This window comes from Mugil cephalus, chromosome 6 (assembly GCF_022458985.1).
Source record: "Mugil cephalus isolate CIBA_MC_2020 chromosome 6, CIBA_Mcephalus_1.1, whole genome shotgun sequence".
NCBI classification, from domain to species: Eukaryota; Metazoa; Chordata; class Actinopteri; order Mugiliformes; family Mugilidae; genus Mugil; species Mugil cephalus.
The window spans coordinates 11,105,403-11,129,857 of NC_061775.1; the positions used below are offsets into that span (position 1 = coordinate 11,105,403).

Consider the following 24,455-nt stretch of genomic DNA (forward strand, 5'->3'; position numbering starts at 1 on the left):
AGGACCAGAGAAACCCCACCTTTCACCAAACACACACACACTCTCTCTCTCTCTCTCTCTCTCTCTCTCTCTCTCTGTGTGTGTGTGTGTGTGTGTGTGTGTGTGTGTGTGTGTGTGTGAGAGAGAGAGAGAGAGAGGGAGATATCTTGTTTTTATTGCGTTGTGGGGACCGTTTGTCGTGTTATATGCACGTTGCGGTGAAAAATTGTTACTGCAGATTAAAACCTGTTAAGATATAATTTTAGGGTACAGGAAATAATTGTGCTGTGCTTCGTGTCAGGGTTAGGCATTTAGTTGAGATGGTTACGCGAGGGGCTTGGGAATGCATTATGTCAGCAGATGGTCCGCGCAAACATACAAATACAAGTGTGTGTGTGTGTGTGTTATAGTTGCGTTTTGAAGGCAGATTGGGGCCATTTGTGCTGGGCCCCACAACGATTTCAGGAAAGTTTGTTTGCAACAGTTACTGGGTTTGTTGCGTTTACATAAGGAACTTAGTTGAGATAGTTTGGATAACAGGTTATTAAGGGGGTGCATTATGTCAGTGGTTCTCAATTATTTAACGTCATTCTTCTTCTGCAACCGGTTTTCTTGTGATGTTTTTGTTCTGGGGGTCATATGTCAGCACAAGGGTTGTAGGGCAGAGAGCAGGGTGTATACAGTAAACCTGAAGTTAATTTCAATACCTTTTTAAGACTTTTCAAGACTTTCTCAATATCTTTTAATACCTCACTGCCACTTCAAACTGTAACCATTTACATCAGTGACACCTTTAACTTAACAGTTTTAGTTTATGATAAAGACCTATCAGGACCACGGTAAAAACTTCTGATGGTTAGGAATACCATTTAAAATTTTCACTTGGAGTTTGCATGTTCTCCCTGTGTCTGTGTGGGTTTTCTCTGGGTACTCCAGTTTTATCCCACCTCCACAGACATGCTTGTTAGGTTCATTGGTGACGCTAAATGGTGACCCTAGGCGTGAGTGTGAATGGTTGTTTGTCTCTTAGTTAGAGCTTCGATAGATTGGTGACCTGTCCACGGTGGACCCCACCTCTCGCCCAATGCCAGCAAGGAGCCCAGTGAGGATAAGCGGTAGTAGGAGATGAGATGAGATTATCATTAAAACTGTGTCTGATTATTGCTTTTTCAAAATAAAATTTGGTTAAATGGTTTCAGTGTGGTGTGTAAGTGCTTTTTGAACATTTTGAGCACATTCCAACAATATCATGATAATAATGATAACCGTGATAATTTTGGTCACAATGATTGTGAAATTAAATTTTCATATTGTTACATCTCTACATAGAACAGAATTCAAACAGGCTGTGAGAATAAATCAAAGGCAACGTTTGAACACATTTAGAGTAAACACTTGTATAACACTTGCATACACTCAAAACTAGTTCACATGCAGCGTTGCTCTGCCACCTTGATGTTGGTAAAGATGAGACAGTCCTACGAGCCGAGGTCTTAGCTGTTGCTTCAGCTGGCACAGAAGCTAGCAATGGAGAGCTGTCGCCCGCGGCGGCTAACATTAGACTTGTGGCTAACCCCATGACGTAAGGTGTGTTCGTAATATGCACCAGAGTGCCAGGGCGTAATAGAGGCTTTCTCTGGTCTTTGAAAACAACGTTTGTGCTTCTGAATTTCCATCCACGTACATTCTGGTGCTCTCAGAGGCAATTTATGAAAGCACCCATAGTAGTCTATGGTTCATCTTTGTTTTTTAACAAATTAATAAACTTTTCACAAACTTTTTCAATGTTTCATGTTTCTCAGAACGCAAAATTTACCCTAAAAATATCTTCAAATTTTAAGATCTCAAAAAATCATGATAAGATTTTTTAATACTTTTCAAGGGTCTTAATTTCCCCAAAATTTAATTATGATCTTTTACTTTTCGAGACCCCGTCGATACCCTGTAGAGCATGCACATACTGGATGTCTAATTAAACTCTGATTAGGTGTCTTAGTGATAATAAAAATAAGTCCGATATTAGTTGGAGTGACGCGTTTACATGCGCTCAATGTGTCCAGTTGTCCAGGATTAAGGGCCTTAATCCTTAATGCAATAATTAATTTTTTCACGTGCACATAAATGTACTGAATGCCTCTGCTCTGTCCCTGTGTACTTCTTCTACTGTGCTGAACACGCAGCCTGTGTGATTAGTTTGAGCACTGCTGACACCTTTATACTGGAGGCTTGTTCAGACCCACCATTTCACTGCATTATGTCAAGGGATGTCCTCACAAAGATAGAAGTACAAGTGCATACTGCATCTCCACCACACACACTGGGTTTATTACACTAGATTTATTACCATTAGTTTTTAGAGTAGCAAATCAGCCAACACCAACCACCAACATGTCAGTACAAACCAGTCATCTTTCATTTCCTCCTAGTTCCACTCACAAATAAATCATAATTTTTTTATAGAATAATTTGACATTTAACACACTGTCAGTCGGCCAACACAATTCATTCAATGCAGTCAATAAAATAATGGCAATAAAAGACGGTTGTTATCGGAGCAGGTGTAGGAAGTCTGTAGTGTTGACTTTCTGTTGTTTGGAGAAGCAGGACTCCAGCCAGGCCTTCTGCACCGGGACAGCCTGGGTGTACTGACACAACAGATCCCGGAGCTCCTGGTTCACACACATCAGAGAGGTTTCAAGTTACATTTTCATTATGACACGCGCTCTGAAGCGTAAAACTGATAAAAACGTCAGATTGTAGTAAGTGAACCGTCATCATGGCACTAACCTGCGAGTGGATGCTGTTCTCCACCTCTGCTACTATGTGGGTGACCTCAGGGCTCATGATATCCTCCTCATCTCCGTCATAAGTGAACATGAGCTAAGGAGATGTGGTATTATTTTTGACATTACACTGTAAGTAATACAGCTTTGTATGTCAGTGTTTTGGCTTCCAGGCATGTCAAGCTCTTCTCTCGTCACATCTGGCAACATGCAGGGTGGAAAGCAGACAAGGAAGTGCCAAAAACTGCATTTCTTCCAATGGCCACTTGGTGTTGGCTCCAAAAGTAATGGTAAATGGTCTTGCTCTTATATAGCGTTTTTCTACCTACTCAAAGGTACTCAAGCGCTTTTACAGTCAGAGACACATCCACCCATTCGCTCACACAAGCACACACACATTCACACATCAGTGCCAGTTGCACTGGGAGCAACTGGGGGACACTTCGGCATATGGCACACTCAGGGGATCAAACCGCTAACCCTTCGGTTCACGGACAACCTACTCTACCTACCGAGCCATAGCCGTGAATCAATAGACGGTGAGTCTCCGCAGACCTCCATGTTAAAATGTCCATCTTTAAGTTTACAGATTGATATAATAAAAACAAGCGGGAGAGATGTTTAAATTATACGGAGAACGCTTAAACCTTGATATAATTTAAACAAGTTTGAATGAGAGCTGAGTGCCCTCACAGCTCGCTAGTTGTCTGCATAGATGCTACCATTGACGGTACATGAACCCTCCATGCCATCACCTGTAGCTTCCGTGAAGACTGGGTTTAAAGCTCACTGTGGTAACTCTGACTTTGGCATTCTTTGCCGGACCTCATTGCACCACCACCTCCAACTCACTGGTTCACTCGAAGAATTAACTATAAAGGTACATTGGTCTTATATTTCAGCCTTGCAAGTTCCCGTTTGGATGTGACCCACCTGCTTCAGGTCCACTTACACGACACCTCTTCGTTCACTTTTGAGCAAACTGGGAGAGTCGAGCACTGCCGAGATGGTGATTGCTAAACCACCACTCTAAGTTTAAAAAGCCACTCCTCAGGAAACCGATTACAGAGGATTCATCTATCTGCATGTAAAATCAGTGAACCACACACATTCACTCACGTGGCTGCAGGTGACAAACAGAAGACTTATATGTCTCTGAAACTATCTAACAACCAGCAGTGACAAAAAAGAAAAGAAAAGAAAAAAAAAACATCCTGTTTGAAAGGATATGTGATAAGATAACGGGACAGCCTCTTCCTCTCCGTTGCAGGCAAGTTGTAGAAAAACACACAGACTCCCTTCATGAAGTTGGGGAGATCTGTGGGGCCGTGAGAGGGGGCCGGGATCTCTGCTTCGGCCTCATCAGTCGGCGACTGAGTTTTAGTGGAGGCTGCCGACGTCGCACAAGCAGATGTCTGAGGTGCAACTGTGTTCTTCACAGCTCTGCTATGATAATATCTAACAGTCAGGTCAAGAGAAAATGTCTGCAACAAAGATCAATGCTTTTTTAGAGATCGTGCACTTAAAGCTTTAAAAGATACATGAATGTGGGGACACCCCTGGAAGCGAGGTGTTTCCTGATGAGCCTTTCTGTGCCATACCAGTTGAAACCTTTGGTGGAGTGGCCGATACGGGGAAGATGAACACTTGCTTTGTTTTGGAAGAAACAAAGTCGGTTAGCGCGAATCTTAACTTTCCTATGTCTAAGTCGTCCTCAAGCTGAAACGAAGTTGGGGAATCTGTTTACGGTATTTTAAGAAAGTTCAAAGCCTGCGAGGTGAACGCCGGCAGATAATTTTAGACTTAACTGTACTAATCAGTTCATCTACTGTGCAGAGAGAATTTGATTTGCTCTGTCATGTGTTGTTCATCAGCACTAAAATCTGCAAAAATGTGTCTGCACACATACATTGACGCACGCAAGATAACAACTTGCATATTCTGCATGTCCTGCAAATCTCATCAGTCAAGTTATACAATACTCAAACACTGTTTTCAAGTAGTCCATAGTTTTTTTTATGCCATCATCAGCATGTGTCACTGCCGAGAGAGAAACAAAATGCCCTAAACAATTTAATTTAGGACTAAATTTAAGTGCTTTAGTGTACCCTTGTTCCTTTTGGCTGCGCCGTAAATCTTCCTCAGACCTTCATCCAGAGCAGTCAGACAGATCCCAGACAAGTTGTTGGCTTTGTCTCTCTGCTGTGCCACTATAAGGGCCAACTGAGAAGACAGGAAGGAGATCGAAGAAGGCTAAGGCATTATCTGATCATAGTCGCTGTTTTATCAGTTGCTGCACGGCCACAATGTTGCAATTCTTCCACCAAACAGAAACCTTAACCAGACTTGTCACAGAGCAGATCACTACTACTGCAAAGGAGCAACGCACTTGTTTCTTCACACAGCGAGCGTAGACTATTCAATTAACGAGATCTTACTTGGTCTTGACCGTTCAGCCTGGACTGTTTGTCGTCAATGGGGAAAAGCAGAACATTTCCGAGGTCCAAGTCTGAAACAGCCAGACCCCACGGATTAAAGCGTCGAATGGAAATGAGCTCTCATTTTCCTTGCATGCATGGCGAATCTTACCTTTCATCTTGCCAGCGAGCTCATACTGTTTTCGTGGTTCATTTGATCTCACCTCCAGTGCTGTAAACAGGCCTCCCTTGCCCCACCGGCCTGAGTCATCTACGCAGAAATCAGATGCTGCCTTTTAGACTGTCATATAGAGTGGCCTGTTGCTATGGTAATAAGGTAACACAGAGTGCATACCAACACAGTGGACGATGATAGCATCTCCTTTAGCAGTGTGTGGGTGAGTGACGTCCCCCATAACATAGTGGATGTCTGTGCTGTGAGAATCTGTGGAGCATGTGCTGCCATCATCCTCGTCTTCGTCGCTGTCCGCAGGCTGCAGGCACAGCGACCTGTAGCCGCTGGACTCCCACCAGGCCATTCTGCACGAGAAATAAACACACCAAATAAAGGGCGAACTGTGAGAAAGTTGTTTTTTGCTCAAGAGGACAAAGAGAGAAAAAAATCTTCACTTTTTCTTGTATTTCTGCTCCTGCTGCTTCTTCTTCATGTCCTCTTGAATTTTGGCTCTCTTGGCTGCAGCCTCTTCCCTCTTCTGCTTTCTCACTTCCAGTTCATCCTCAGTTAGAGGTCTCCTCTTCCTCAAGGGAATATCGAGGGCCACTGACAGCGAAACCTAGAAACACGCACATGGAAAAAAAACACACTGTTACAGCTAAATATGTATATTGTGTAATTATAATATTGGCAACAAATCCGACTTTGCTCCTTTGTCGAATCATTAATTTCTGTATTTTGACATCAAGGAAATGATTGGAGTGTATTCCTGTTGGATCTAGTTTGTTCTGGTTACTTCAGGAAACAAAACAACACATAGCAAATAACAAAAAGAATTGCCTAAGCTTGCTTCGAGGCAAACTGTGGTGTGGTTCATCTCTGCCAAAAGCGCAGCCTGCACAAGCCCTGGACGATGTCATTATATCTGTAAACTCATCTCCAAATTTCGTGGTGGTTACCCTTAAAAAAAGTTCAGTAAGTCCCATTGAAGTCTTGGAATGAAGGAGGGGCCGATGGCATCCAAGAGTGATTAATTAAGAAAGAAACAAGAGCGATTAATGGTTAAATCAGTATGCAATTTTGTATATGCTTTGTCTTGTTCTATTTTTTGTTTTTGTCTTTTGTGCCTCAAATTGCCCCTAGGGAACCTGAATTAATTTATACAGCACTGTGTTTCAGAGAAGGATTACAGACTAATAGGTGGCAAATTGATGCAGGAGCTAAAGGGCTAGCGCAGACCTCATGAGCTGTGGCTGGTCCGCTTGGCAGCAGCATGTTTCCATTTTAATATTCACGACTGCTTCTCCATCGCCATTGTTTTCGAACTGATCGTTTTGGGTCAGTAAAGACGGAGCACATCGAACAAAGGCTAATGGAGGAGGTTCGGAGATACAAGCATTTGCATGACTCATCTTCGGCAACATTTCGGCTAAAGTTTAATTGAGAGTTTCAGTCGCCAGCTCGAAGTGGTGACAAAAATGAATCCGACTGGCAAAAAAAAAAAGACACAAATGACATAAATGGCACACACCGACGTAGGTACGATGTCCCACCCTTAAGAAAGTACGGATATGAACTTAAACACTGGACTACTGTGTTGGAAATGTAAACAGGATCTTTTAACTATTTGCTACTAACAAACAATATGTTACACCCATACATCAGTGGTGTTTTGTGTGATTACCCTCACCACTATCAGACTATCACCCACTTCAAGACTAAAACGTTACACTCTTGTCTTCTCTGCTGTTTTTTCCCACCGCTTTACTTGGTTCCCAGGGGACTGAGAACATACAGGCGCACACTGTCACGAATAAATAGAACGGTGAAAGTACAAGAAGAGGCAACAATTCTCATTTTCTTTTATCCACACGAAACCAAAAGTGTAAATATGACATAATTCAGCGGTTTGTACTTCGACCAACATGCCCTAGATAGGAGCTGCTTAACAGACTGAGAGCCAGTCGTTGTGTTTGGTGAACATTTTGTGACAAAAAAACGGAAAGATGGGAATCTACACAAAGGTTCACCTTACTCAGTGCTCTTACGTCCAGATGCTGCTGGACAATGTGGATAAAGGTTTTATATCATTTGAAGTGAAGATCAGTTCACTTCCATGTGAAAAGAAAAAATATAATATCTGTCTGTTTAAATGAACCAAACCAACTGTGACAAATGGCTGCTGTGACAAAACGCAGCACATTAACTATGTTTCATGAGGTTCGTATCTCCTCCTTTGACTATATGAATTTAGTGACGTAAAACGTTTAGTTACAGTGATCCTTACGCCAGCTTTGTGTCTCAGAGCTCGTCCCTCTCCGGCAGCTCGCTGGAATTCGGCCAGCTGCTCCTCCAACAAACGATCAAAGCTCTTCTGGTCTTCTGAGCTGGGGTCTTTACTGTAGTCTTTCCCCTCAAAGAAGTACATGTGGTCTAAGGAAAGGCACAGATTGACGATGAGCGTCGTGGACATTACGGTGATACACACAAACCTCCTAATCAAGAGCAAAACCGGTCCACGATTAAACTAATAAAGGCTTTTATAATTGCCTTCTGCTTGCTCATACTTGGAGAAGCAAACATGAGCCCTACAGATGAAATATGATGTTAAGTGTGGAGTTTACAAGCAGGAACAACTTGTTTACCAGACCACACCAGCCACATCTTTACCAAGCCGTAAATTCATCAACCTCAAAGCAATGAAACATACTCAGCCCATCAGATTCACTCTCCTCTTCTTCCTCCTCCTCCTCCTCCTCCTCTTCTTCTCTGAGTGGGGCCTCGTCCTCTTCGTCCACCCACCGACCGTCACGCGACTGTCCAAGGATCTTCTCCAGCTTTACATCCTGTATAGAGCTCTCATCCGACGACAAAAGCTTATCTATCCCGAACTTCAAGATCTCGCCCAGCTGTGTGGAAAACGTGAGTGGTGAAAACACTGAACGTGAGTGTCTTGTTGTTGTTTTTTTTTGTTGTTTTTTTGGTGCCATTCACAGTTTACAAACCTGTAGACCTGCAGCAGCTGACTGAGCTTGATCCAGCAACGAGAAGCGTCCCTCTTCGATAACGGTGTTGGTGAGTTGCAGCTTGGATACAGCACGAGAGTACATTATCTCCTCAACGGTGTCTCTTGCCAGGAGACGAATCACTTTCACGGGCCTGTAATGAGTCAGTCAAATGTCACAGCGATTTGCATTGTTTTTCTCATTTTAAAATAGCCACTGTTTCCTTTTATGACTGAGCACCTATAGCTAATATCATTTTTATGGGCCTTGCATGCCTTTAAATGGCAAATGTTCATGACCACTTAAAAGAACATATCTATACAAAGTTGTCCTTTTAATACATACGATGCATGGAACACAATTTCATTAGTAAGTTCATAGCATGTATGTTACTTTTGAGGGATAATTTGGGACTTTTCCACAAACTAAAAAGGACATTATACAGCTGTTTTTATAGGCTGAGGTGTCCTCTCCATGTTCACTAAACTCGGGACTCCAACTGTGCACAGCTCTGCATAAAATCAACGTCCTCTTTGGAAAACATTACTTCAAGAGCAAATAAGATTAAAACACTGCATGTGTGGTCTGCTTGGAATGATAATCCACAGACGTCACCTGTTCTGACCAATCCGGTGGCAGCGTGCAGCGGCCTGCAGATCATTCTGAGGGTTGAAGTCACTATCCACAAATATGACGGTGTCAGCAGCCGTCAGGTTCATGCCTACACCCCCTGCAAAAACAAGTGTTTCAAAGCAGTGATACCATGATAACTGGAAACACTTTACACTTTATTTGTGCACTTATTAATTATGCGCCGCAAAAGTGAGATAAGCAGTTCCACGAAATAAGGCTCCTGAAAGCTTTATTAACACCAGTGTTTCATCCGGCTGCAGCTCTTATCTCTGTGGGATCAGTCCACTTTCCTCTCAGCTAGTGCTACGAATTCTGCTGATGTGCAGAAAAGGCTTGCAAGGCTGCAGGCTGCCAACTCAGTCCTTAAAGCATAATTACCTTTAATCACCCATCTATACAATCAGAACAATGGTTATGAAACCTGCTGGCACACTATAGCGTTCAGTTGAACCATATATAGGGCGACGCTGACTTTGAGAGCATATTTCAGGGTGTGAGTCACCTGCTTTAGTGCTCAGGAGAAACACAAAGATGTCTTTGCTGCTGAAGTTCTTCACCGCCAGGTTTCGTTCCTCCCCTCGGACGGACCCGTCCAAGCGTTCATAGCTGTAGCCTGAACAGAAAAGCTTGACTTAGCACTGGCACTCGGTGTTTTAAAATGCAGTGGAAAGACATTAAATACATGTTAAATGAAGCTCATATCGCCTTGTTCACCTCTGTACTCCATGTAGTCCTGAATAATGTCCAGCATCCTCGTCATCTGGGAGAACAGCAGGACACGGTGGCCCCTTTACACACAGATATGAAGAGAGGGATAAGACAAGGGAGACCTACACAATATTAGTCTGTTTGTTGTGTGACAACAAGTGCAATGAAGTGCTTCATTTAGACACCGTGTCAATGTGTTAATCGGTGATTCTAAACTGCTTGTAAGTGTGCATCTGAGTGTGACTGGTTGTCTGTCTGTCTACTTTGCCCTATGACAGACAGGCAAAATGCCCAGGTCTGATTCATTACATGTGCATTTAACTGGAAAAGTTGTGTGACACGTGCAGAGGCGATGAATTAGTCATGCAATCAGATTTCAAAAGATGCGGCCAGAAAGTAATGAGGTGAAACCTCCAACATAGTATCTTTTTATGACTTATTATGACTGAAGTGCATGTGGAGCATTTTTGTTTTGTTGGTACTTTTAAAGACGTTATTAGGCTCCATTAAAACTTTCTTTGTTAGCCAGACTGAACATAAACCGCCACTAGGTGGAGCCAAACAACAAGTGCATCTGCCAACCCTTTGTGCAGGAAGGTCAGCAAGCTGTCTAGAAGGCAAAGTTTCCCACTGGCTTCAACAAGATGCTCCCCGATCACAAAAGGCTCTGGTTCCACCCCTGGCGAAGACACGGGAACAAAAACGTCGGAATATGCTTCAAGATTTTGTTTGCAAAAACTGAGATTAGTCACTTAAGCGCTTTCCTATCACTGAGCTCATCTCACCGTTAAACAGGTACGGGTGGTCGACGCACTTCCTCAGGTTCATCAGGATGTTCAGCAGTCGGATTTTGTTGCCTTGCTCATTTCCAAAAGCCTCTGAAAGCAGAGTTTTACGGCTTCATGGCTCTGTTCAGAACTGGCATTAACATCCATCCTGGCAAATCCAAATGCAAGTGACCAGTGTAAAGTAGTAAAGCGACCAGAGCGATTGAAGAGATCTGATCTGTGACCACATTTAGAGGAGGTCTGGGTCACATGTGTCCCTATTCCTTAGGTAGTGTGAACTCACAATGTGTCCTGAGTCCCACTAGAGACCACCTGTACTCAACAGGTTTCATTCAGGAAAAAAAAAGCACCGCAAGTGATGTTTGGTCATTTCTAATTGTTGTATGAGAAGCCATGTGTGGTATAACTATTAGAAGTTACTTATCCCTCAGTTGCCAATGTATTTATTTATCTTTACTACAAGAGACTATGGTGCACATGGAAACTTGCAGGGCTGGAGTTATAATCTGAGTTTTATGCAGGTCTAACTTACGTCAGATCAATAAATAATAACTTGTGTGCCAAAGTCACGATGCACAAACATACAACGATGCAGTTCCTGATCTGAAACAGTGGCGGTGATCCACAAGAGACCATAGCTGTCACTTTTTTTAATTGTATGTTGATTTACATACATAGCACGAAACTGACATTGGATCTGGATCTCATGGAGACTCATTTGTTGATGTCAGGTCTGAACAGAGCCTACAACGATTACAACAATGATTTATGACGGTGCACTGCGGTGCACATGCCTCACCCAAATCCTTCGTCAGAACCGCTTTGTAGTACTTCTTCTGCAGGGCTGACATGCCGTGGTACACCACTAGCTCTGTTTTCTTGGGCAGATCCACAGCGACCTCTGATTTAACTCTACGAAGTAGGAACGGCTCCAGGATGCTCTGGAGCTCAGTGGCTATAAACAGAAGGAGAGACACAGCATCCCAATATTGGATACGTGCACAACTGTTAGGCCTTTTCCACAACTAGCACGATAAATCACTTTTACACAACAAATATTGAACCTTCTTATCTTTCCAAAACCTGAAAGATAAGCAGATGTGTGGATACTTCATTAAATGTTAATCATGTTTCGTACTGAGAGCAGCTTGACTTCGTACGCTGGAGTAAGTGTTGACAAAGTGGTCCGTCTCATCAGCCGTGAAGATGGTGGGCTGAATGAAGTTCAGCAAGGAGTACAGCTCCTGCAAGTTGTTCTGAATGGGAGTCCCTGTGAGCAGGACTCTGAAACCAACTGAGAACTACACAAGAAATGTACACAAACAAACTTTTACTTTGTTGAAGGAACAACAAAAGAAGAGCTCTGATAAAAAAAAGAAAGAAAGATAAAAAAGACAAATTAAATGGCATAAACCAGGCGCTGCTCAGTACCTTCGTCAAGGTTTTGTGCAACAGTGAGTTCTGATTCTTCAGTCTGTGAGCTTCGTCTACCACAAGCACCTTCCACTTCCACCTGAGGAGCAGATTGACACAACATCGCTGAGCCAATGCTGTGATATCATGTGATAATCCATAAATAAACCGAGCTAACAACCGACAATGTCTTTTAATCTGTGGTGACTGATGAATGAAGACCTGTGATTAACAACAAATACATTCATTGTTGTCTGTGCTGTGCTTTTAATGGGCTTCACTAAGAAAGATTTCAACTCACCGACTCAAGAATGAGGCATCTTTGAGACACAACTGAAAACAGCAAAAGAAAGCCAAAACATATCAGTTTCAACACAGATTAACCTTTCAACACAGATTAAACTTGAACGTTTACTCGCAGTTACAGACCTCATATGTAGTGAGCAGAACGTGGACGTCCTGTGTGCTGGTTTCCTTCTGAATCTCAGCCCGTCTGTCTTTGTCTCCTTTGTAGCACAGCACAGTCAGTGAAGGAGCGAAGCTGCAGCCGGGTTACACAGAGGTGAAGATTTTATAAAAAATAGTTTTTAAATAGTGTCGTGATGAACGGTAGAGCACCTTTCTAATTCCTTTCTCCAGTTGTCCAGGACAGAGAGCGGGCACAGCACCAAAAATGGACCCTTCTTCCCAAGTGCTCCAGACATGTATACCAGCAGAGAGATTGTCTGTGTAGAGGATGAATCATGATCATGGCTTATGTATTTAAAAGTACAAATTCTTCTCGGTGCAACTACTACGACAAATTTCAGTCATGGAAACAGGTCAAGGAGCAGGATTTATCCTCTTATCGATACAAGGCACAGATAGCTACATTATGCACTTTAGGACCTGCCTATCCTGTAGCAGGAGAGTACCGCTGTTATTGTCGACGGTTATCCCGCATTGAGAGTCCCAGTACGACGTTCACGTGAGCACAAAGTTGCTGCCAATGCTGCCTGAGGTGCCAAAGGCCTGGATGCATGTCTACATCTGGAGAGCTCCCTGATGTTTTCACGAGAGATAATATTGTGTCTGTCAGCATTCTGACAAGGAGGCTGTGACCATCCAAAACAAACGTTTCACATGCACTAATGTGCTCACACTAACCTTTCAGACATGTATTTACAGAACAGAGCTACAGCTTATCAGTGACGATCAATTACTGCTGTGAAAAAATAACCTTCAAACCACTCCGACTGGGGAAATTCAGTTCACGACCTCATAAAAAAAAATTAAAAAAACAACAGAAACAAGTCCTCACCAGTGATCTGACATTTCATTGAAAGCCCAACAGATGCTACAAATATTTTCCTCGGGCAAAAACGTGTGAAAACAATGCTGATATTGATGCCACAGCTTCCATTCCATCCACTTATCATGGAGAAATATAGCCACGTATCAATATTATTGGTTTATAACAGAGACAGGGGGATCACACACCTGACAGGTTTTCCCCAGTCCCATCTCATCTCCTAAGATGCATCCATGCTGGTTCTTCAGACACTGCGTTAACCACTGCACCCCATCCAGCTGGTAGGCTCTCAGCTTTATGCCTACGAGGGGAAAATGCCACAGCTTATTATTATTGGCAGGGAGAAAAGGGTGAAAAGGTGAGAGGAAGATGGCAGACGGAATAGTTTTAAGTCTAAAAGTACTCAATAATCCTGACTAAGTGTCATATTATTCGCCGTATTACCATGAATGAATAAGTTTGAAAGTTACTGTCAACGAGCCTCCGTACCTGTCAGACCCCAACTCTGTAAGTCGCTCTGAGCGATCGGCGTCTTCTTCTTTTCTGCCACGCTGTTTTTTATTTCTCTTAAAAAGTCTGTCATGTTTTTAACACAGCTAAATCACACTCCACAGACATGCACAGACAAGAGAGACCCCTGTGTTGTGTTGATATCTCGCTCATGTGCAACTACGCTTCCTGGTTGGGTCACGTGACACTACGGAAATGCGCGCGTTTTACATGACAACATGTATGTTAATTAAATTAGGATAACACGTTGAAATACGTGCTTCTTTTGTAACAGTGCTACAAACTGTATGTTATACTTTCAAATGTTAAGTTTTACTGAATTTACTTAACGCTTCTATTAAACAGGCAAAAAAAAAAGTTAGCACACTTGTCTTTATCTTTTACATTGTTGGGGAAAGAACATGACTTATGTAACGTGGATGCTGTTTCTAGCAGCTCTTATTAGACCTAATGAATAGAGACAGTAAATAACTTCTATTTTCCATCATGGATCCTCATATTATCATTATTCTCTGACCTCTGACCCTGATTGAGATGTTCCTCAGTAGAAGTCTGAGCTCTGGGCCACGTGTTTTTATTTTGACCCTTTTTCCACAGACAAGAACATCTTCATCTTACTCAGTTTTCATTTAAAATAAATAAATAAATAAATCTATTTTCGATTTATTAAAGGGTTTAAGTTATTTACAAAATCACTGCATTCTGCTTTTGTTTTACATTTGACACAGCTTTACCTATTTTTTGGAAACAAGGTCACTATACAAAACATCATCTTTTTGGTTCAAATATACTTGTATTCAATTTATTTTAATGCATCTAATGTTAAGATGATAGCATCACAGCTAACTAGGACTGCCTGTGGTTCATTTATTCGTTTTATAACTTAATATCATTCTAACACAGGAATATGTGTCTGTATTGTTGCAGTTTGACAGCGTGCCAGTTTACAACACTAGGAAGAGGAAGAGGACCAGCAACAGTTGAGAGAGACAAAGTATGTAGACAACGAGTACATCAGTCTTCTGAAAAACTAGCTCAAGTCTCAATGTCCTCTGCAGCTTTTATCACCTCCAGTGTCCACCTGCTCCTTCCAGCCTCTGCCATCGTCCACAGCCTGATCTCTAGTGGTCAACCTCTACATCACAATGAGAGTTTAACACACTTTCACTTTTGTGAAAAAGATGTATTTACATCTAGAGGTAGATTTGGGCAATTTCTGTATCTATAAACCATGTTTAATAGAAGCATTGCTAAACAGCAAATATTCAATTGTTGACATCGAATATTGATTGCATATGGATTACCACTGATGAAAAATGAAGAACATTTAATTTTATGTCTTACAGGACATGTTCTGTCTTTTCTTACACATATTAACATATTAGTGAATTAAGACCAAATTACTTGAGTTTCTCAGACATATTCAAATAATTCTTCGATGTAAGAACCTCCTCCAGAAACAACATTTATTATCTTTGCAGCAAATCGGAATGAATATATATTCTTGTAGGCATGCTGGAGCATTTACATTTATTAACCCGTTGATGGAAAGACGCCTGCCCTGTGTTAATTTACAAAAGATTAGAAATATTCATTTATTGCAGATATTTACACATTTTACAAACCTCACAATCAACATAAATAAGAGTCATCAATAGACGACGGTTAAAAGATGAAGCACAAAAACAAGAAATATGATTAAAACACGTCTTTTTCTATGAACAGAGGAGAGATGTGCAGCAGGAAGAGTCAGGCTCTTATAAGAAGACTCCTTCAGCACCTTCAATAAGAAACCTGTTCCTTCCCTTAAAACCTTCACCGTAAACACGGGGCTCATTTTATGCAGATAGACACCATCTTCAGGATTGCTTCCCTAGAAAGTAAACCACATATAGCACACAGTCAGAAAAGCTTTTTATGACACTTCGATAATAAACATTTGCATAGATGATTACAATAAATAGTGCAACAATGACAAACCTCACAAACGGGATGTAGGACAGGCTGTACCTGCAAACAAAACACATTTGATGTCATAAATTGTCAGCGGTTTGAGACTGAAAGCAATCAGCTGGAGAGGAAGGTGAACTGTGATTTACCAGGTAAACGACAAGACTTGCAAAATGCAAAACAACAAGGCAAGTCCAAAGTTCTTCCACTGTAAGAAAAACAAAAGAAATTAAGTAAGAACGTTCAACGAACTTGATCCTCGTATCGAAATGAAGTTAGAAGTGATCAGTTAACTTTTTTTTCCTTCCTCACTCACCCAGAAAGCTGCGCAGAGTGTCAACACCAGGCAAGTCTGGAGCAAAGAATGGAACAAATATAATCAGCAACATGGATGTTAAACAAGCTGTATTTAAAAATCTGGAGACGACTTATGATCCCACTGATAACTTGTAGATTTCAAGATACAATGTCATTAACTTGAGTGGTTCTTGTGTATATGGTGTATATGGTATATAACCTACATGTTCTTAAATTCATTTACAATCCATATAAAAGATGAAAGAGAGTTTTGTTGCACTGTTCTTTTTTTGTTGTGTAAAAAATAAAAAGTTTAATGACATCGATTCCATTTATAAAAGCTGTAAGAGGAAAAATTGTCAACACGATATTTAAGGCCCCTCGTTCAACCCTTTTTCACACAATGACTTTCCCACTCAAAGAAATATCACCAGTCTTAATGTCATGCCTCAGATTTCCTACACATATGATGAATACACTTCTGTAAATACACATTTTTAGAACAGAGCTGGGGATGCAAATAATCATAGTTCATGGCATTGTCTTTGAAGATCAGTTAAGTCCCTTTTCTACATCTCCAAAAACACTGACTGATGTTCAAAGTCTAAATCTTATATCAGTCCATATAAAACATGCCTTTATAGTGAATTTAACCGTTTTAAACCAGGTGAGTAATTACATTTTGCTGGTATGTGTAATATATATGAGGTCCTGACAAAGGCTCTTTTTAAAAAAAAAAAAATTTAACTGTACCACATAATAAGGACTTAACACTGACCACAGTTCACAAGTACTTTTGCAACACTTTCTTTCAGTTTGAGTCTGAGGACACAGTCTGCGTAAATCAACCTTAGTTGAATTTAATTTGAATTTAAACAGTTGCCTTATAAATATCCGATTAAGAGTCTACAAACTTAGGGTAAATAGGGAAAAATGTGTATATTTTGTGCACTTACGATCATAATTGTGGTGGCCAACGCTCTTGTTTTGTCACACATCCTTTTCAGCTGCTTCACTGGGCCCATCAGAAACATAGTGCTGATATATGTAAAGACATATTCATGGAATGCTTTTAGAAGTCAGGATTTGATAAACGTACTGCTCACATCAAAGTCATACTAGTAAACACTGGTTACACACTGATCAGGCATAACATTACGACCACCTTCCTAATATTGTGTAGGTCTCCCTTGTGCCTCCAAAACGGACTCATCAGAGAATGAACATGGACCTTTTGATGGTGTCCTGTGGTATCTGGTAAGAGGATGGTGTTAGTGGGTGCCTTTGGGTCCTATGGGTTGAAGGGACAGCCCACTGTGGATCAGGTATGTCCTGGTGCATCCCACAGATATTAGATCAGTTTGGGATCTAGTGAATTTGGAGGCCAGGTCAACACCTCGTGCTGCCATCAAGGAGTGTCATCGCTATGGGGTGGGGATGCCTGGTCTGGTCTAGGTGGGCAGTACATGTAAATGCTAGGTGTCACAAGATGGTCAGTGTTATTTCCTGCCAATGGTCGTAATGTTTTGCTTGAACGGTGTAAATACTCCACCAAATAAAGCCGTCATGTTTTCTCCATTAGCTGTTTTGATCTAACTCTTGACACTAACCTGCACAGAGCACACACGTTTCCAAACGTGTAAAACACAATGAAGAGAGTGAGGCCAATCTTGGGGATGAAGAGCACACACACTCCCTGCAACACACACGAACAAAAGTGATTCTTGGCCTTGTGGTGACACGTTTTATCTCAGCTGGCACCTTAAGGCGGGACTAGTCAGTCTTGTCAAATGAATGAGGATCACATCTTCAGCATTCCTCAGAGCAAGAAGAACCAGACAGGCAGCATCGGCTCTCCCTGCACCCTTCCTTGTTGTGATGAAGCAGAACATACCTAAACTAATTACTGAACATAAGTAGATCCTTACCAACAATGTGCATACGGCTCCCACCACGAAACAGGCGACGAACCCCTTCAAACGCGTGGTCCAGCCTAAAGTCGAGGCTTCATTCACAGACTGCATCGACAGAGTTTTGAATGAATGACGCATCCACGACCCAGTTGTGACCACACTTTACCTAACGAAAGCGTATCTCAGTTTTACCTGTAAGATGTTTTTGTCATCTTTGCGCGCCTCCTCTCCGCTTAAAACCGACTTTAATTTATCCATGGCCGAGGATCATCAACAGTCGGCCGGGCCGCTTCAGAAATCTGGCTATTTCCTGGACCGAGAGGAACTTTGCAAGGTTTCCTCAAAGCTGTGTTTAAAGACAACAACGTCACATGGCTTTAGTCAGCGAGACGGAGGAGTTGTCTGTGACCTACCTGGCCAGGTGAGTGACTTAATGTTAGTCACATCTGAGCGCAGCGGCAACAAAGAGGTCTCACTCTGATCTGAAAAAATAAAATGAAATAATTAAAAAAAAATCCTTTAAAAGGCTTGACGACACATACTCGTCCACAGAAAAAAAAACAACTTCCCGGTAGAAAATAATTTTAAGAAAATTACAATGCCTAATGTTTCAATTTACTTAAGAATTAAACTTATTTTACATTAATCAAACACAATGCCTGCCTGGTTACTAATGTCACCGGTTGATTGTAAATCAAGCGAAATAATCCAAATTCTTTGATTGGAGTAATAATATGAGGATCTCATATCAACTGCGCATCTTTGATTTTTGGCTATTAATAAGATAAACAACATGTTTAGTTGGCATATTTCATGAGTTTCTGATATTTTCAAAATAAAAGGCTGCTTTATTACAACCTGACTAATTTACCTTCAGTGTTCAGGCTTCAAACAAACCTCTTCATATACAGTGACAGGACCACTTTTTTTTAAAAGCGTGATTACTCCTCTTCATCGTAGAAGATCTTTGAATGAATTCTCCTCATAGGAAAGGAAAGTCTATCACAATGTTACTATAAACTGTTGTATCACACTGTACACTGCAAGAATAAACCACACCAGCGAGAATAAACACTTACACAATTTTAATAATATTCTCATTGTGTGTCGTTTGGTTTTGACGTACATGTGTGACTCCATTTCTTAACATTTTAAAACAAAAAAAAAGCCATAGAAAATATGTAAATACCAGCTTTCAAGTAATAATACAGTATATTATACTGACGATGTTGATAAGTTTTTACCACACGATGGCACTGCTGAACACAAAAATCTCAAAGCTAAGTCAAATGAAAAGCATGCAATTCATAAAATGTTCCTCCTATACAGGTTCATGTGTAGTTAGATTATTTGTGCAAAGATATGTCAGAGGATACGAAAAGCATTATGTCACTGTTAAATAAATAGCAATGAACGAGTCGGGTTAGACAGAGTTTACAACTGATTAAATAAGGCAGAGGTAGAGATATGTTTCTAGGGTAAAGTATCCAGAACATATGTCCATATCCCTTTTCTGTCTGGGTGTCTTTTCTCTGCTCGCACTCCTGATGGAACTGCGAGCATCATATCCCTGATTTAACTGTGATATTCATGAGTCACAAAGTTGACGTCCTCTTCATAAAATCTCGTCCTCCGACTCTGGATCTCTGTCTCTGGGCTTCAGAAGTCCCATTTCCATTGGAGGAGTCCTCTTCAACCGGGAGCGAACCACGCTACAGAGAAAACACAACACGCTGCAGTCAAATATAACATAAACTGTTGTATAAGAGGTCCTCGAGTTGTTATTCACAGTGCGGATGAAGTCAGTAAAGCTTCCAGGACAAGTAAACAAGCAGAGGCTTATGGGATGTTTAGAGTTGAGCAAGTTCTTACCAGCTGACGGTGCAAAAGAGTGCGCTCACAGCAAGCATGGCGAAGGCGAGGTGCCAGGAGTAACACATGGTGATGAACATCATATTGTTGTGGTCAGTCAGGTCCCACTCAGGCCCGTGGGGTGGGTACAGCACAAAGCCAATCTGAGGCGAGACAGAAAGAAAGGATATAGGTTAGTACATAGACACACTGAAAACATCTGCTCACACGGGCTCGCTTTCAGATTTACCTCCCAGAACCAGGTTCCCTGCAGGACAGTGAGAGTGCAGCGCAGCAGCTCCAGAATGATGTTGCCACGGTGGAAGACCTCTAAGAAGGCAACCACAGCCTGGCCAAAGACGGCAAAGAGAAGAAGCTGATGCACATGGACATCAAGCATAGTCCTGCCATGGAGGTGGTAAAGGAAAAGAAATCCTGGAAGAAAAAAACAAAAAACAATTGAAAGTCAACAGATGAAAAGTTTGGAGCAAAATATCTTGTCAGCCACACAACTTTGTTAGTTATACACCATATTGTCGAACGTAATCGCTGTCGGCACACCCTTCGCAGCTATAATGACTTCAACTCTTCAGGGAAGGCTTTTGCACAACATTTAGGAGACTGTTTAGTCTCTGTTTAGTTGAGATCAGGACTCTGCACAGGCGAGTCAAGTTCTTCCACACCAAATTCAAACATCCGTGTATTTGTGGACCTCACTGCACAGTCATGTTGGAACAGGAAGGGGTCATCTCCAAACTGTTCCCACAACGTTAGGAGCATGGAATTGTCCAAAATCACTTGGCATGCTGAGGCATTCAGAGTTACTTTCACTAGAACTAAGGGGCCAAGTCCAGCTCCTGAAAAACAACCCCACACCATAATCCCCCCTTCACCCAACAAGACAAAGACAAGAACTGTTTTCCTGGCAACCGCCAAGCCCAGATTGGTCCGTCAGATTTCCAGATAGAGAAGAGTGATTCTTCTCTCCAGAGAACGTGTCTCCACTGCTCTAGGGTCCAGTGGTTGTGTGCTTTACACCACAGCATCCTTCGCTTTTCATTGCACTTGGTGATGTGTGGCTTGGATGCAGCTGTTCGGCCATGGAAACCCAGTCCATGACGCTCTCTACACACTGTTCTGGAGCTAATCTGAATAGCATCCACATGAAGTTTGGAGGTTTATAGTGACTGACTCTTGGCCTTACGTGGCCTGACACTTTGTGGCTGAGCTGCTATCATTCCCAAACACTTCCACTTTGTTATAATACCATTGACAGTTGACTGTGGAATATAATATATATAAAGTAGCCTAGAAATTTCATGATTGGACTTGTTGCAGAGATGGCATCCTATCACAGTACCACACTGGAATAGGACCACAGTTTATTAAACAGAAATCAATTAGTAAAAAATACAAATGAGCAGACATTTAATCAATTAGAAAGAAATAGTGTGTATTTGATTGACACCGAAAACTAGATAAATAAAACTAATATAGTTTACAATTAGTTCACATTATCTATAAGTGATGTAACAAATAACTACATGAATTGATTAAAAGTTGAAATATTAGCTTCTTAGAAATACAATGTAGACTTTGTATGGTGATGAACAGGTAAGTAAACCACAGTAACTGAACCACCAAAAATCTCATTCTTCTTACCCTCGTTGAAGAAGGCTATAGCCAGCATTAACCTGTCCAGGGCCAGTGGCGCTGCCTCTGTGGTGTGGACGACCAGAGACACGGTCCCAGCCAGACCAAAGAACAGGTACATGGTGGCATGTTGCCAGTTCATCAGATCCTCCCAGTGTTTCTCTACAGAGTCGTACAAGTGAAGCCTCGGTCCACCCGCTAAAAACTGCTCTGCCAGCATCCCTGGAGAGCACAGCAGAGGAAACACTTAGATCTCGGATACTGTAAATGCCCATTTGTGTTATATTTTGCTAATACGGAAGAACAAAGTCAAAAAGCACATGGACAGATCAAGAAGCTTTTTTAAAAATAATTAAAGGGTACTGAGACCAGCTCACCAAATAACGAGAAGAAGAGTACGACAGAGTTCTCAATGATCTCCAGGCGTCGCTGCGAGGCTCTGCTGGACAGCCGAGTGGAGCCTATGTTCTTGTTCCTGCGGGTGGCGTGCCAAAGCGAGTACTTTCCCGTCCACCAAAGCCCAGCTACGAGGAAGAAGCTCCCAGGGAGAGCGTGGCCCTTAAAGCTGCCCATGATTCACAACTGCTGTACTGTAAGAGGAGACAGATCATTTCACAAGTGTAGACAGATTTCATCTGCTATCTCGTTCATCTAAAAACTGTCTTTCTTGCACTATTGCACTACATTCCCTTTAAATGCAGGTGATAGATGTATAACAAAAAGAAGATTATTTCAACTAATTTACAATATAGAATATATATATATAATACTGAGATGTATTTTTAGCGGGGCTGGCAAAATTGGAGGGGTAAGAAATGAGAGGGGAGAAGTGGAGGAGTGGCTGTAATTTAGTTAAACAGCATAATCAGACATAATTGGTGTGTGTGTATGTGTTGGTGACCGCCCTCCAGCTGACCTGAGAGAACCTGTTAAGAGTGTTACAAGGTTTGCACATATAAGAAATGCAAACATCCGTCGTTATGTGCACTATACGAAGAGTTTATTAATGTACCTCTAAGTGGGTTAGTCAAATGTTTACAGCATCATCTGACAGCGTTTGCAGGTTCTCCTCGGTAATGACAGGCCACCTTTTGTGCGACCTGCACCTGATTCACGGGGGCGGCTGATTGAAGACCACGATGTCCTCGTTCTACATGTACGTGTGTGTTCTCTCAGGGAACTAAAAGATATGTCCAGTAAAATAAAAAAAAATTATCAAAATAAAACTGTCTTTTAATTACAATTTTGATTCAACATTTAAAAAGGGGTTCAAAGAACTTGTTTGACTTCAGTCGCCTTAAGCAGCGGTGAACGCTTTGTAAAGCAGGAGTGACATCAATGGTGAGCAGAGAATAAGGTTCATGGTTGTACTCTCCTTTGTGATGGAGATGACAGAGAACATTCTGCCCAGTAACAAATAGAGCCTCATCTGTGTGAGACGGCCCTTAGCCGTTGCCCCCTCTCTAGACTGAGGAAAACACAACAGTCGCCATGGTAATCACTGCCTCCCTTATATCACTCCGGTGTCTGGGTTGTTGTCTGGATCAACAACAAACATCTGCTTGGTCTCGTTTTCAGCTACTACACTTCTCAAACTCCCTCATGTCATGTTATAAATCATTAATACGCTCGGTGCAGTCACAGAGAGTATATTCACTCAAATACTGTGTGTGTTTATTAAGTTATTGCTTTACTGACGGATAGAAATGTTATCTTAATGCAGATTAAGAAGTATAACAGATTTAACTACCAAGCCATTTAAGAGTTTATGTTAAAAGTATTATTTAATTTGTTGCTCATATCCTGGATATCAATCTGCTAAGAGTCTAGTTTTCAAACGAAGGCCCTTGTGGAATAAAGGGGGAACAGAAATGTTCAGCTGTTTTTGATAAAACTGCTTTGGGGGAAAAAGTGTCTCAGCTTATTTTTTTTTATACTTATGCACAATATAAACAACCACACCTATAGAATATGATCATAAGTATTTTTATTTTTTCATTTTTGGGGCGATAATTGTGCCAGGAAGGCCTACTGTATGAGATTAATGTAATGTGTGATCAACCTGAAGAAGTAGGATCCAACATAAGTAGTTCATGGTAAATTCACTGTTTCTTTTTAGGAGGTCTAATAAGAGTAATAAGAGTTTCTTACAGTGTTTGTATAGGCCTGTTTGTAGCTACTGTACAGGACACAGTAGCCGTGAATTCTTTCAGTATAAAAAGAAAAGAAAAAAAGAGTCTTACCCAAGTTAGTTTGTTTCTTTAGAGGAAAAGTTGCTGGAAGTATTTTCAGACAGAAAAATTAAAGCATCTCCATCTTATCAAGCATTTTTCCATTTCCAAGGAAAAGAGTTTTCCTGGTATCTTCAGCGAGAAATGAAGTAAACATCAGATATCTCCTCCGGATCTGGTTCCCAGCAGCTTCCAGACCACAACCTTTCTTTTTTTCGCCCTGATTTTTTCCAACTCTAAACACTTTTGGCTTTTCCTCGCAAGTAAACCCTCTCATTGGTCGGACTGGTGTGGGCTGGCGTCAGCAGCTCGTACTGTGATTGGCTGGAGCTCGCGTCGGTCTCAGGTGTCCACGTGTGCACTTTCACTCCTCCTGCTCGCGCTCGGCTCGGTCCCCTCCCTGCTCTCAGGAAACCGCTACTTTCCGTCGGCCCAGGCAGGGAGGCCGGGCCCAGGACAAGACATCTAGCACGTAGACCGATGTTGGAAGACTTTCTTATCTTCAGGTAGCAGCTTTGGTCCTGTCCCTCGGTTTACTCCTTTAATTCACTCCAAACTGTCCACAAAGTCTTAGTTACGTGACCAAACTGGGAAAAGTATTAGGGCCACCCATGAGAAAAAAAAAAAAAAAAAAATAGACGAGGTAGATTTTTTTTCCATCATGCGGTACCATGCACATAAGGTAGATCTACTGCCGGTTCAAAGGTCTACTTTCTACTTTAAACTTTACTCTTGACTTTTTTCATGAAAGCTTGACCATTTTTTTCAAAATTTTTACTTTTTTTCTCAAAGTGCAACATGAAAGATCTTTTCTCATGTGTGAGCAACCCCCACACGACCCTTGTGAGGATTAAGAGG

General features: G+C 41.6%; 3 protein-coding genes across 4 annotated transcripts; all 3 read right to left on the bottom strand.

Moving 5' to 3' along the window:
• Window positions 1-2,297: 2,297 nt before the first annotated feature.
• On the bottom strand, window positions 2,298-13,863 carry chd1l (chromodomain helicase DNA binding protein 1-like). The gene is made up of 25 exons (XM_047586122.1): window positions 13,682-13,863; window positions 13,381-13,493; window positions 12,520-12,626; window positions 12,331-12,442; window positions 12,203-12,234; window positions 11,920-12,001; window positions 11,627-11,789; window positions 11,288-11,443; window positions 10,486-10,578; window positions 10,283-10,379; window positions 9,707-9,780; window positions 9,495-9,605; window positions 8,975-9,089; window positions 8,360-8,513; window positions 8,065-8,263; window positions 7,642-7,787; window positions 5,810-5,973; window positions 5,535-5,719; window positions 5,352-5,450; window positions 5,201-5,271; window positions 4,871-4,985; window positions 4,304-4,412; window positions 3,993-4,220; window positions 2,767-2,848; window positions 2,298-2,648 (listed from the first exon to the last, which is right to left on the bottom strand). Exons 1-25 carry the CDS (start codon window positions 13,773-13,775, stop codon window positions 2,526-2,528), a joined length of 3,024 nt encoding a protein of 1,007 aa, XP_047442078.1. The 5' UTR covers window positions 13,776-13,863; the 3' UTR covers window positions 2,298-2,525.
• A 1,290-nt stretch (window positions 13,864-15,153) lies between these two features.
• On the bottom strand, window positions 15,154-18,286 carry sft2d2a (SFT2 domain containing 2a). The gene is made up of 8 exons (XM_047587514.1): window positions 18,055-18,286; window positions 17,878-17,967; window positions 17,560-17,645; window positions 16,906-16,987; window positions 15,969-16,004; window positions 15,802-15,860; window positions 15,683-15,712; window positions 15,154-15,575 (listed from the first exon to the last, which is right to left on the bottom strand). The coding sequence occupies exons 1-8, from the start codon at window positions 18,118-18,120 to the stop codon at window positions 15,536-15,538; spliced, it is 489 nt and encodes a 162-aa protein (XP_047443470.1). The 5' UTR covers window positions 18,121-18,286; the 3' UTR covers window positions 15,154-15,535.
• Window positions 18,287-18,930: 644 nt separating this feature from the next.
• tmem45a (transmembrane protein 45a) lies at window positions 18,931-23,828 on the bottom strand. Of its 2 annotated transcripts, XM_047586184.1 has the most exons (7): window positions 23,610-23,828; window positions 22,379-22,546; window positions 21,744-21,956; window positions 21,376-21,588; window positions 19,964-20,148; window positions 19,735-19,877; window positions 18,931-19,574 (listed from the first exon to the last, which is right to left on the bottom strand). In XM_047586184.1, exons 3-7 carry the CDS (start codon window positions 21,937-21,939, stop codon window positions 19,478-19,480), a joined length of 834 nt encoding a protein of 277 aa, XP_047442140.1. In that variant the 5' UTR covers window positions 21,940-21,956; window positions 22,379-22,546; window positions 23,610-23,828; the 3' UTR covers window positions 18,931-19,477. The 2 variants fall into 2 exon arrangements, with proteins under 2 accessions (XP_047442140.1, XP_047442139.1); XM_047586183.1 differs by lacking the exon at window positions 22,379-22,546 and having other exon boundaries at window positions 23,610-23,827.
• Window positions 23,829-24,455: the final 627 nt, after the last annotated feature.

What these genes read in the sequence shown, in the direction of transcription:
- sft2d2a (XM_047587514.1), bottom strand. Translation starts at nt 18,120, where the DNA reads ATGGATAAATTAAAGTCGGTTTTAAGCGGAGAGGAGGCGCGCAAAGAT. An exon ending in GAGCCGTATGCACATTGTTG is followed by an intron (nt 17,646 to 17,877) that starts GTAAGGATCTAC and finishes TGTGTGTTGCAG; the next exon opens with GGAGTGTGTGTGCTCTTCAT. An exon ending in AACGTGTGTGCTCTGTGCAG is followed by an intron (nt 16,988 to 17,559) that starts GTTAGTGTCAAG and finishes TACATATATCAG; the next exon opens with CACTATGTTTCTGATGGGCC.
- chd1l (XM_047586122.1), bottom strand. Translation starts at nt 13,775, where the DNA reads ATGACAGACTTTTTAAGAGAAATAAAAAACAGCGTGGCAGAAAAGAAG. An exon ending in TTCTGCTCACTACATATGAG is followed by an intron (nt 12,235 to 12,330) that starts GTCTGTAACTGC and finishes TGCTGTTTTCAG; the next exon opens with TTGTGTCTCAAAGATGCCTC. An exon ending in CACCGGATTGGTCAGAACAG is followed by an intron (nt 8,514 to 8,974) that starts GTGACGTCTGTG and finishes GACTCATTACAG; the next exon opens with GCCCGTGAAAGTGATTCGTC.
- tmem45a (XM_047586184.1), bottom strand. Translation starts at nt 21,939, where the DNA reads ATGGGCAGCTTTAAGGGCCACGCTCTCCCTGGGAGCTTCTTCCTCGTA. An exon ending in ACTCTTCTTCTCGTTATTTG is followed by an intron (nt 21,589 to 21,743) that starts GTGAGCTGGTCT and finishes TGTGCTCTCCAG; the next exon opens with GGATGCTGGCAGAGCAGTTT. An exon ending in CTCTTTTGCACCGTCAGCTG is followed by an intron (nt 19,575 to 19,734) that starts GTAAGAACTTGC and finishes TTTTCTCTGTAG; the next exon opens with CGTGGTTCGCTCCCGGTTGA.